Source organism: Camelus ferus, chromosome 21 (assembly GCF_009834535.1).
Source record: "Camelus ferus isolate YT-003-E chromosome 21, BCGSAC_Cfer_1.0, whole genome shotgun sequence".
Taxonomy (NCBI): domain Eukaryota; kingdom Metazoa; phylum Chordata; class Mammalia; order Artiodactyla; family Camelidae; genus Camelus; species Camelus ferus.
Genome location: NC_045716.1, coordinates 22071298 through 22082876, shown reverse-complemented (window position 1 = coordinate 22082876; position 11579 = coordinate 22071298). Strand labels below are relative to the sequence as shown.

The window sequence follows — 11579 nt, the reverse complement described above, 5'->3', positions numbered from 1 at the left end:
GCCGGAAACTGGAGGGGCGCAGCAACGCACGCCGCGAGGGAGTCGGAATAGTGGGCTGGGTCCTGGCCTCTTCAAGACGAGGCGCGAGGCCGGGGCGGGGCCTTTCCGAGGGCGGAGCCTCGGGGGCGGAGCCTGGCCCCGGGCTGGGTGGGAGGGGCCGGGCGGGGCGGGCGGGCCTGGTGGCTGCGCTGCGAGGCGAGGTACGCGAAGCCGACCCGGCCGCCGCGGCTTCTCGGCGCGCGGCCCAGCACCTGCTGTCCTCGCCCGGCCCCGGGCGCCGCTGCCATGCGGCTGGCGCTGCTCTGGGCCCTGGGGCTCCTGGGCGCGGGCAGCCCGGTGCCCTCCCGGCCGCTTCCAGATATAGGTGAGTACCGGCCTGGAGTGGGCCGGGGGCGGACTGGGAGGACTCGCAGGGAAGTCGGGAGGCACTGGTGTCCTGGGGTCGGCCAGAGTCCGTGGGAGACCCAAACCAGAGCGCATCCCACCCAGATCTGCTATCCTGGGCCAAGGGCCCAGCGACTGGGCAATGGAGAGGGAAAGAGAGGGGATGCCGGCGGTCCCTGCCCGGTCATCCTCTGCACGGTCCCCGCGGACACTTTCAGGCTCTGGGACCAGGCACCGAGGCGCCTAGCCCAGCGCCCTCTGAGAATTGCTGGAGAGGGTAGCTGCTCCCCAGGACTGACGCCTTCGCTCCTCTGGGGCCTAGCTGACGGTTCCACCCAGTGCCAGGGCGCCGAGTAGGCACGGCTTGTAGGGTTTGGCGAAGAGGATTCTTCCTGGCCCTTCATCCCAGACCTGAGCGGCCAGGCACCCCTCATTCTGGGGCTGATGCCACCAGAAACCCGGCGGGAGAGGGCCCGGGAAAAGCCAGGAGAGGGGAGATTTGGCCAGGAAAGAGGCTGGGACACCGACTCCTCTTTGGAACTTTCACTTCCCGCTGCTGTCTTGGGCTGGGGGCCGAGAGGGCAGGCAGGGGTGGAGTGTCCGGAGGAGAGAGGGCCATTGTGGGGAGGGGGGCGGACTCCGGGAGGAAGCGGAGGCTGTGGGGAGCGGGTGTGCCTGACTGGGCATGAGGGATATTTTGGGAGGGGGGGTGTTTGCACTGCTCACCCAGAAATGGGCGTTCCCCGCATCTCTGATGTGAGGAAAGGGAGGGTGAGTGGGCACCCGGCCACACGGCTTCGCCCAGTCCTGAGCGTGGGCGTTCCTGGGGGGGAGTTGGGAGGGAGTGGGAACAGGGAGAGGGTCCCCGTGAGAACCTGGGATTTGCCTGAGGGGGACAGGGAGCGGCCACAAGCTGGTTAAACTGAACTTCTTTCTCTGGGGACTTGTGGATGGGTTGGTGGCATGAAAGGGAAAAATTGGAGAGCAGACCCCCACCCCCCAGTATTCTCCTTTAAGTCCCAGCATGCAATGCAGCAGTCCTTCAAGCAGAGAAAGGCCTTAAGGTACTAGGAGCCAGGTGGGTCTGAGGGCACCAGCCCTGGTGCTGACTCTCTCAGCACTCTCTTGGGGTGTCGTCGGGACCCTGCAGGTGGCGCTGAGGAGGAGCAGGCAAGGCCAGAGGGGGCTCTGTTTGGGCCTTTGGAGCCCCAGATCCTTGAGGACAACCTCACGCTCAGCCTAGCAGAGGTGCTTCAGGTGAGCCTCCCTCTCCCCTCAATAAAGAAATACACCTCCACCACCCATCACCCTGAATAACCAGGTGTCTCAAGGTAAAGTCTACCTGAGGAGCTGGCGCGTGGACCTCACAGTAGCATGGCCATCCCAGGTCTGGCTGCCTCTCCCTCCACACCCCAGCACCTGGCTTCATTTACCTCCCTCTCCCCTCTACACACACATCTGTCCGCCTCAGCCCCACCCAACCCATCCATCTCCTCTGGGAAATTCTGAGGCCAAACTTGCTTTCTTGGTCTCATGTTGTCAGTTTCCTCAGTGGGGGGACTTGGAGAGGCCTCACCAAACACCCTCCCCTCCCAATTCTAAAGCTGAGTCAGAGGAAGGGCTGGGGCCTACACCGAGTCCTCCACGATGCTTCCTCTCTGGGCAGGAAGCCGAGAAGGGGCAGCTCGGATACCTTCCTTGACCTCCCCACACAAACCCCCAGAACAATGCCCCAGGCCAGGCAGGGCTTCCTGGCCCCTCCCTCGGGATCCCCCCACCAGTGATCTAATCGTTGGTGCTCTCCTAAGGGCCTGAGATTTTCTGGTTAGAGAAGATAGGAGTTTCGGGCAGGGCCAGGGAGGTGACATGCCCTCTGGTGCCCACAGACCAGTCTGCCTGAGGCTTTGCGGATCAAATTGGAATTGGATGGTGAGAGTCATATCCTGGAGCTGCTACAGAATAGGTAATGATGATAGTGGTAACATTAATAATAACATGACTAACATTTATATAGCATCTACGATGTGCCAGGTACTAAGAGCTTGAACTCATTTAATCCTCATAACAACCCTATAAGGTAGATACTATTATGTATTATTATTATTATTGTTCTCATATATGAAGCAGTCAAGGCACAGAGAGGTTAAATAACTTGTCCAAGGTCACACAGCTATTGTGTGGGGAGAACCAGTTAGGAACCCCCATAGCCTGACAGAGTTTGTGGCCCAGCCACTATACTCTGCTGACTCCAGGGGAAGCAGGAAGGTTGGGGGGATTGCCTGGCCCACAGCCACCCCTTTACCAACTCCAGTCCTCAGGCTGTCACTGCACCATCCTGGGAGACAGCTGACACTGCCCTCCTTTTTCTTCATTTCACAGGGACCTAGTCTCAGGCCGCCCAACCCTGGTATGGTACCAGCCTGATGGCACCCGGGTGGTCAGTGAGGGACACACTCTGGTGAGTCAGGCTGTCTCATGCCCTGCTTCTGGCCTGAGGGAAGAAGGGAGGGGGCACCTGGAGGATGTGGGAGGACATTGCATCTCTTCACCAACAGGCTAGTCTCCTGGGCTCTAATCCTGGCCTGTCCTTCAAGTTGGCACTCATGTTTCTCTGCTGTAGGAGGACTGCTGCTACCAGGGAAGTGTGCAGGGCCATGCCGACTCCTGGGTCTCTGTCTGCACCTGCTCTGGGCTCAGGTACAGGGGCTCAATTCTTTGAAGGTGAAGAGAGTGAGGGTACACGAGCTGAAAAGTTTTCTGACTTCCTGCATCTTTTCATAGGGGCTTAGTGATCCTGTCCCCAGAGAGAAGCTACGTCCTGGATCTGGGGCCTGGGGACCTTCAGGGTTCCCCTGTTATTTCCCGGATCCAAGACCTCCTCCTGCCAGGCCACACTTGTGCCCTGAGCAGGCCTGCATCTGTGCTCACTCAGGCTCCACCAGCGCGCCCCCTGGGACAGCATCACAGTCACCGGGTGAGGATGAATGGCAGGAGCGCTGGGCTTCTGTTGTCCCCAGGGCTGGCCTCCTGGCCCTCAGAGCTATTTGTCCACAGTAACAACCTCTCCTGCTAATGGAGTGATTTCCCAGTACCAGACACTTTGTAAACATTATCTCTTTTACTCTTACCAGCAACCCTGGGGGGCAGATGGTCTCCATGGTTCTATTTTAGTGAGAAAACTGGCTCAGAGAAGTTAAATGACTTACCCAAGGCCATTCAACTAATAAATAGTATAGCCAGGATTTAGATGCAGGCACTTGACTCAAACTCCTCATGGGGCTTATGATCCATATGCAGAGAGCTCTCACTTGGATAGAGAGAACACATAGTTACCAATCACAGAGCAGTGAGAGTCCAACTTCCTAATTTACTCCATGCGGATAATAAAACTATTTACTTTATAGGATTACTGTGAAGATTAAATGAATGTATATACATGCATATATATGTGAATGCTTAGAACTCTGCCTGGTATATGTTAAGTGTTTGATGGTGTTGGCTATTATTATGTTTTTAAATTTGGGAAAAGCCCTAAATTTGAAGCCAGAAAAGGAGTGCTCTACTCCCAGCTTCATAACCTTCAATTATTCTACCTTGGGCAAGTCCCTGGCCTCTCAGCCTCTCAGTGGTTCTCTGTAAAATGGGCTCTTCACTCTCCTGTTTAGCCACACAAGGTGGGCGTGGACACAGCCTGGTCAGCCCCATGTGGCTGCTGGCGGTGAGCGGTGGGGGTGCCACATGCTCCCTCCTCTTGTCCACAGTGGAGGCGGGATGTGGTGACAGAGACCAAGATTGTGGAGCTGGTGATTGTGGCTGACCATTCTGAGGTGAGCTTGCCGGCCCTTGCATGTCCTCCCCTGACCTCTGCCTGCCCTGCCACCTTTCATGGTCACCTCTCGTAACCCACAGGTCCAGAGGTACCGGGACTTCCAGAGCCTGCTGAACCGTACCTTGGAAGTAGTCCTCCTCCTGGACACAGTGAGTGTCAGGCCAGCAGCATCCTTATGGCCCCTGACCCTGGGAACCCCTCTCCTGAACCCCAGTTCTCTTTCAGTTCTTCCGGCCTCTGAATGTCCGAGTGATGTTAGTTGGCCTGGAGGCCTGGGCCCAGCGCGACCTGATAGAGATAAGCCAGGACCCAGCTCTCACACTAGACAGCTTCCTCCGCTGGCGCCGGTCAGACCTGCTGCCTCGATTGCCCCACGACAGTGCCCAGCTGGTGACGTAAGACCCCCAGGCTCAGCCAGCAGAGCTCAGCTCAGCCCCAGTCTGGCCAATTTCACACTCCAACTCCCTACCCAAGGCCCTGAAGCTCTGGCCACCTTGGCTTTGGGCCTTGACCTTTGACCTCTCGATCCCACAGTGCTACTTCATTCTCTGGGCCCACGGTGGGCATGGCCATTCAGAACTCCATCTGCTCTCCTGATTTCTCAGGAGGTGTGAACATGGTGAGCTATTTCCACATCTCCTTCCTGTTCCTGATTCAGTTCCTCCCAACTGTGGTACGATTTATTCACCGAAACCCCCTACAAACTTATCAACTGCAAAGCTGAGGGTATAGAGGGCAGGGGTTCATGATGTGGGCTCTGCTGTCAGGGTACCCCTCGCCTATGGCCAGTTGATTAGTGTACACAGTCTTCACCTATAAGCTCTTCCCATGTCTTGGGGGATAAAGGGACGGCTGAGGCCCAGAGAACAGAGGTGCTCCCCCAGGGTCACATAGTGAGGGAGAGGGACAGGGCTGAGCTAGAACCCAGGTTTCCTGCCACCCAGGATTCCTGCCACCCAGGCCTGGGTTCCCCCCTACTTGAGAAGCAATTAAGGAGGAAGGCGGTGCCTGCTGAGTGCCCAAGAGGTCAGATGAGGAGAGAACAGGAGCAGTCAGGCTGGTGCTGGACCTGGGTTATCCCCTCCCCAACGACAGGACCACTCCACAAGCATCCTGGGAGTTGCCTCCTCAATAGCCCACGAGTTGGGCCACAGCCTAGGCCTGGACCACGACTCACCTGGGAACCGCTGCCCCTGTCCAGGTCCCGCCCCAGCCAAGAGCTGCATCATGGAGGCCTCCACAGAGTGAGTAGCTGCAGGATGGAGAGAGGGGATAGGGCAGGGACAGGGAGCAGGGAGCAGTCCACAGCCCCAACCTTCCTTGCTGCCATCCCCAGCTTCCTGCCAGGCCTGAACTTCAGCAACTGCAGCCGACAGGCCCTGGAGAAAGCCCTCCTGGGTGGGATGGGCAGATGCCTCTTTGAACGGCTGTCCACTCTGCCCTCTATGGCCAGCATCTGTGGAAATATGTTGGTGGAGCCCGGCGAGCAGTGTGACTGTGGCTTCCCAGATGTGAGCTCCTCACCCAGAGCCCTGCCCCACTCACTCTGTGCCCTCACCCCAGCGCATCAGCCCTGTCCAAGCCTCCTGAGCCCCTCTCCCCACCTCCCTGTCTGTGGGGACAGCACATGGATTGTTGGGCTCTAGCTTTCACTTGCTGCGTGTGTCCTTCTGGGTTCGGGCTCCGGGAGGAGGGGTTGGGGTAGGCTGTCAGGCCCAGCCTGCTCTGATGCTCGGCCCCTCTGTGCCCTGGCCCGCAGGACTGCGCCGATCCCTGCTGTGATTATCACACCTGCCAGCTGAGGCCAGGGGCACAGTGCGCATCTGATGGGCTCTGTTGTCAAAATTGCCAGGTGGGTGCAGACTGAACTGGCCACCCAGAGCCCACCTGCCAGGGGCCAGGGTGGAAAAAGTCACTCCTAGGGCCCGGCTGGATTTGCCCAGCACCCACACTGATGCTGAACCACCCTCCACAGCTGCGCCCGGCTGGCTGGCAGTGTCGCCCTACCAGAGGTGACTGTGACTTGCCCGAGTTCTGCCCAGGAGACAGCTCCCAGTGCCCCCCTGATGTCAGCCTGGGAGACGGCGAGCCGTGTGCTGGTGGACAGGCTGTGTGCATGCAAGGGCGTTGTGCCTCCTATGCCCAGCAGTGCCAAGCTCTCTGGGGACCTGGGGCCCAGCCCGCCATGCCGCTTTGCCTCCTGACTGCCAATACTCGGGGGGATGCCTTTGGGAGCTGTGGGCGCAACCCTGATGGAAGCTATGTGTCCTGTGCCCCCAGGCAAGTGAGGCAACCTGGCTCCTCCTGGGTTTGTGGGAGTCTTGGCTCTGCCCCACTGACCCTGCATCTTCTCCCTAACCCCAGAGATGCCATTTGCGGACAGCTCCAGTGCCAGGGTGGGAGGGCCCAGCCTCTGCTAGGCTCAGCCCGGGATCTGCACTGGGAGGTGCTGGAAGACAATGGGACCCAGCAGAAGTTGAACTGCAGCTGGGTCCACCTGGACTTGGGCAACGACGTGGCCCAGCCCCTCCTGACTCTGCCTGGCACAGCCTGTGGTCCTGGCCTGGTGAGCAGCCTGGGTGGACAAGAACAAGTGGGGAGGGACACCTGGACTACCGCAAGCAGTGCCCAGGCCTCACTATCCACCAGGACAAAAGGCAGACTCTGAGGGGACTTCAGATTCTTACTTCAGATGGAGCAAAGTCCTGTTTCCTTGGTTTCCCCATCTGTAAAAGTGGGGTGGGCCTCGGCCATGTTGGCCTCCCAGTACCAGAAAAGCTTTGTGAGAATGTGATCTTTGCTCTTCTCTCCCCATCGGGCAGGTGTGCATTGACCATCGATGCCAGCCTGAGGAAATCCTGGGCGCACAGGAATGTCGAAGCAAATGCCATGGGCATGGGGTGAGCTGGCACAGGAGAGATGAATGGGGACCAGGGAGCCTCCCGGGAGGAAAAGAATGATGGGTTTTAGAAACAGACACACTTGAGTTCTAATCCTTGCTCTACCACTTCTTAACCATGTGACGTGAGGCAGGTTATTAAGCTCTCTGAGCTCAGCTTCCTCATCTAAGTAATGGGCATAATAATAGTACCGACTTCGGTGGGTACATGAGATAAGTATGAAAGCTTCTAGTAAAGTCCCCAGCATATAGAAAGACTCACAGTGTGAGTTCAGTCCAATTTCCTCTGGCACTGATAAAGAGTCCCTCCCTCTCGAGAGTGCTGGCACCCTCCATCCCATCATCCCCAGCACGCCTTCCAGTTGTGAACATCTGGGATCTTGAAAAGCTGGAGACAGAGAAACATGGCCCCAGAATGCACGACCTCTCATTGTTCAACCTGTACCTCCTAGGTCTGCGACAGCAACAGACACTGCCGCTGTGAGGAGGGCTGGGCACCCCCGGACTGCACCACCCACATCAGAGGTAGCATGGGGTGGGGGGTAGGAGCAGCTGGGAGGGCATCCTACACCACCCCTCTTCTTCTGACCCCCTCACTGCTGGCTCCCTGACTCTCTGTGACCCCTGACCCCTTCACCTTCTCTGACTGCTTGACCTCACTCCCTGCCCTACCAGTCCCCACCCTGCCTCTTCCTGGGTGTAGAGTTCTTAGCCCTGCTTACCTTCAAACTTGCCCCCCACCCCCTGCGCAGCAACCAGCTCCCTGACCACAGGGCTGGCCCTCAGCCTCCTGTTGTTGCTGGTCCTCGTATTGCTTGGTGCCAGCTACTGGCACCGTGCCCGCCTGCGCCAGCGAATCTGCCAGCTCAAGGGACCCAGCTGCCAATACAGGTACCAGCCTCCCTGCTACCAGCTTTCTCAACAGCTCTGTTGAAGACAACAGCTCTGGAGCCTTGCCCCCACCTCCGCAGCCCCTGCCACCTAGTTTTGAGCCCAAGTCCCCCGGAACAAGCCCCACATACCTCTCTTCCTTACATGTGCCCCGTAACCCTCCACATCACACATAGACCCGCGTGGGGCAGCTGGGATGCTAAGGCCATTTCTCTCCAGGAGCCCCAGTGCTGAGTAACTGGGGCCTTCCCTCAGGTTGATCAACTTCCCCTTCCCACTTCTAGTTACGCCTAAACCACAGACAAGCTCCTGTCAAGGGGCCACAAAGGGCTAGCCCCACTCAAGGGCCGTGTATGAGTGGGGAACAGCATCTGAGGCTGGGCCCTCTCCCTCTTTGCCTTTCTTCATGCTCAGGGCAGCCCAGTCTGGTCCTCCGGAACGCCCAGGACCCCCGCAGAGGGCCCTGCTGATGCCAGGTGCCAAGGTAGGTCTGTATGCCAGAGGAGAAAGGGCCCCAACTTGGCCGGGCATTCAGCTTGGGCCCTGGGGTGGGGGTACTGAAGGCTCTAGACTCAGAAAGACTTGCATTTCCCAAGAGTCAGTCAGAGGAGTCAGGGCCAGCCCTCCCTGCCCCGCCCCTAGCTGCAGGCTGAGAAGCAGAGTCCAGACTGGACTGGGGAGGGGCAGTCTCCTAGAGGAGGCAGTGCTGAGCTCTTTGAGTTGGCCAAACGGGTGCCTTTGAAAGGTGGATCTACCTGTGCTCCCAGCCGTGACTCCTGGAGGGCAGGAGGGGGTGGTGCTCAGAGTGGCCTTCAGTGTGCCAGGACCTGACGAGGCCCAGGTCACCATGTGTAGAAGGGCTGGTGAGTGCCCCTGCCCTGAGCCCTGATCTGATGATAGGAGTATTTGTGTGGAGGTGGTCTGCATGTCCCACCACCACTCGTCACCCACTCTGCATGCAACTGAATAACCGCACGCAGAACCCTTACTGCCCCTGGGGCCCTGGCTGCCCCTCCGTGGGCACTAACACCTCTCTGCCCACATCTGTCTCTCTGCTCCCTCTTCCCCACCCCCACCTCGACTCTGCCTGTCTGCTTCTCCTGCTTTCTCAGCAGACTAGTGCTCTTGGCTTCCCAGCACCCCCCTCCAGGCCGCTGCCTCCTGACCCTGTGCCCAAGAGACTCCAGGTAAATCTGGACCAGGCACCGCCCTGGCCCAGGGCAGGTGGGAGGCTTGGTGCCCAACTGCAGTTCTCATCCCTGTTCCCTGCCAGTGGCGCTCTTCATTAGGGGACCAGGGTGCCCCTCAACCTCCAGACCCTCTGAGCCCCAGAAGCAGCAATGGGTGAGCCTCCTGCCTTGGTTTCTACCACCATCTGGTGGTCAGTGGCGGGACTGCAGTCGGCCAGGGACACCACGGTGACCCACACCTTTCTCCCCGCAGACATTTGCTGGCCTGCACTCAAGCCCTGTGCGCATGTCCCTGTTCTCTCCTGCCCCCTGGCTGACTTTGCATGTTGACCTGAACCCCTAGGGAGACCCACTGCATGCCCACTGCCCCTAGCTGTGCTCTCATAGCCACTGCTCCTTTCTCTGTTCAGGCTGAGCTGGCTGACCGACCCAATCCCCCCACTCGCCCTCTGCCAGCTGACCCGGTGGTGAGGCGCCCGAAGGTAACAGTGGGGGGAGAGAAGGGCACAGCCTTTCCCCCCACCCAGGTCTGTGGTGCTAGTAGCCTTGGCGGTGGTGCCGGTGGCAAGATGACCCTTGTGCCTGGGGGCACATACCTGGTGGCATCTTAAATGGTGACAGGTTTGTTTGGAGACAAAGGTGACCTCTGGTGCCGCCCCTCAAGCTGGTGTTCCTGAGCATCAGTGTTGTCGGAAGTGGGCAACATGATACCCCCTCCCAAGCTGGCCTTCTGCCTTCTCTCTCTCAGTCTCAGGGGCCCACCAAGCCCCCACCCCCAAGAAAACCACTGCCTGCTGATCCCCAGGGCCAGCGCCCTTCGGGTGACCTGCTTGACCCTGGAGCTGGAATCCCGCCCCCAGTGGTACCCTCCAGGTAGGGGAGGAAGGGTGCTGAGGATCGGTGGGCGGAGCGAGTGGTCTGAGGAAAGAGGACCTCTGAACTTTTTCCTCGGCTTCCCGCACCCCAGGCCTGCGCCGCCGCCTCCAGCAGTGTCCTCGCTCTACCTCTGACCTCTCCTGAGGTCCCGCTGCCTCTAACCTGGACTTAGGACTTCAAGAGGTGGGCCTGACCCCTGGAGTCCCCCCGCGATGACTGAAGGAGCTGGAGCCTGGACGCTATGGAGCAGGCCTCTTAAGACACCAGGCACCTCCACGCACTGTTGAGGAGCACCCTGGGGACCCGCCCACGCAGTGGCAGCTGGGGGTTGGGGAGGGGCTGGGCGCTGGATGGGGCTGAGGGAGGTGCGCACAGCCGGTCTCTGATCAGTTGCAATAAACGTGAGGTCTTGAGAGCGTTCCTCAAAAGTTTGTCTGCTCAGGGAAGGAGGGTCTCCCCTGTCGCGATTCCAGGTCTGGCCGCCAGGAGATGCTGTCGCCTCAGACGAAGATGGGCTAGGGAGGGCCAGAGTCCTAAGCAGGGTCAGCGAGTGTCCCCAGGATGCTCGCGGCTTGTTTCTGCCCAGTCTGGGGTGACTCTCTACACAATCCAGTACCACAAAGGGAGTTGTACGCCCTCTGACACCCCCAGTTGCCAAGTCATCACCCCTAAAGCCGCGTGGCCCCTGGCGGCGGCCATCGACAAATCGGCCAAGCTTTTGGACCCGCCATCCCCACCCTCTGACCAGTAGCTGGGAAAAATGGAACTGACTGGTGTTCTCAGAGCCCTGGAGCTGGGGTGGGGCGGGGTGGCGGCTCCCAGGATCCCAAGGCCGCGCACCTGCCTCCTCCCCCGCCCCCGCCCCCACCTGAGGGTTCGGGAACAAAGGTGCTTTGTACCCGCCACAACTACCTCATTACTTCGTCTTTGAGACTGGGGCCTCGTAGACCCCCTGAGTCTAGAACGAAGGTGTGAGGCCGAAAGGGACAAGCGCCAAACCCAAGATGGGCATCGAGCTCGCCACTGGGGCGAGTCTCAGGAGGTGGGGTCTCAGGAGGCGATTTGTCTCTTTGCGTGGGTGAGGGGGGGTCTCAGGAGGCGATTTATCCCTTCCTCTCGCGCTATCCCTAGCTGTGTAAAGAAAAAGGAGCAATGGTGCCTAAGATGGCTGGACAAGCTTCGTGGATCCTCGCCCGCGTCTCACTTCCCTCTTTCTGGGCTAAGAGCGGGCCCATACTTAAATCTTCCAAGGTTCTAATAAGGCTTTCTACCCTGTACTAATACAGACACGAAAGACACGACCTCTCTAAAACAACTCCTAGACAGTGGAATACGTCCCTCCTCACCACCCCTTGGAAAGAGCTTGGCTAAGCGGGCGCGCCATACAGCGCACAGAAGGTTAACAAGAGTTGGCTTTGAATGAAGAGGCGGAGACGCGCCCCCATTGGTGGAAAGTTATCCCGGGGCGTGGCCTGTGAGTCTCGGCACCCCCCCCTTCCCACAACCCCCC

General features: G+C 59.1%; 1 protein-coding gene across 9 annotated transcripts; it reads left to right on the top strand.

Moving 5' to 3' along the window:
• The first annotated feature begins 164 nt into the window (after window positions 1-164).
• On the top strand, window positions 165-11519 carry ADAM15 (ADAM metallopeptidase domain 15). 9 transcript variants are annotated; one of them, XM_032464121.1, is made up of 23 exons: window positions 166-364; window positions 1535-1641; window positions 2271-2347; window positions 2764-2842; window positions 3005-3081; window positions 3166-3358; window positions 4146-4211; window positions 4294-4362; window positions 4439-4608; window positions 4748-4832; window positions 5309-5457; window positions 5550-5724; window positions 5973-6065; window positions 6189-6493; window positions 6578-6779; window positions 7036-7113; window positions 7565-7637; window positions 7865-8003; window positions 8418-8487; window positions 9119-9190; window positions 9604-9675; window positions 9942-10066; window positions 10161-10489. In XM_032464121.1, exons 1-23 carry the CDS (start codon window positions 286-288, stop codon window positions 10201-10203), a joined length of 2598 nt encoding a protein of 865 aa, XP_032320012.1. In that variant the 5' UTR covers window positions 166-285; the 3' UTR covers window positions 10204-10489. The 9 variants fall into 9 exon arrangements, 8 of the variants coding, with proteins under 8 accessions (XP_032320017.1, XP_032320016.1, XP_032320012.1 ...); XM_032464120.1 differs by having other exon boundaries at window positions 9116-9190; XM_032464126.1 differs by lacking the exons at window positions 9604-9675; window positions 9942-10066; window positions 10161-10489 and adding exons at window positions 9277-9347; window positions 11356-11519 and having other exon boundaries at window positions 165-364.
• Window positions 11520-11579: the final 60 nt, after the last annotated feature.

What these genes read in the sequence shown, in the direction of transcription:
- ADAM15 (XM_032464120.1), top strand. Translation starts at nt 286, where the DNA reads ATGCGGCTGGCGCTGCTCTGGGCCCTGGGGCTCCTGGGCGCGGGCAGC. An exon ending in TGCACCTGCTCTGGGCTCAG is followed by an intron (nt 3,082 to 3,165) that starts GTACAGGGGCTC and finishes ATCTTTTCATAG; the next exon opens with GGGCTTAGTGATCCTGTCCC. An exon ending in TGCTGATGCCAGGTGCCAAG is followed by an intron (nt 8,488 to 9,115) that starts GTAGGTCTGTAT and finishes CTGCTTTCTCAG; the next exon opens with CAGACTAGTGCTCTTGGCTT.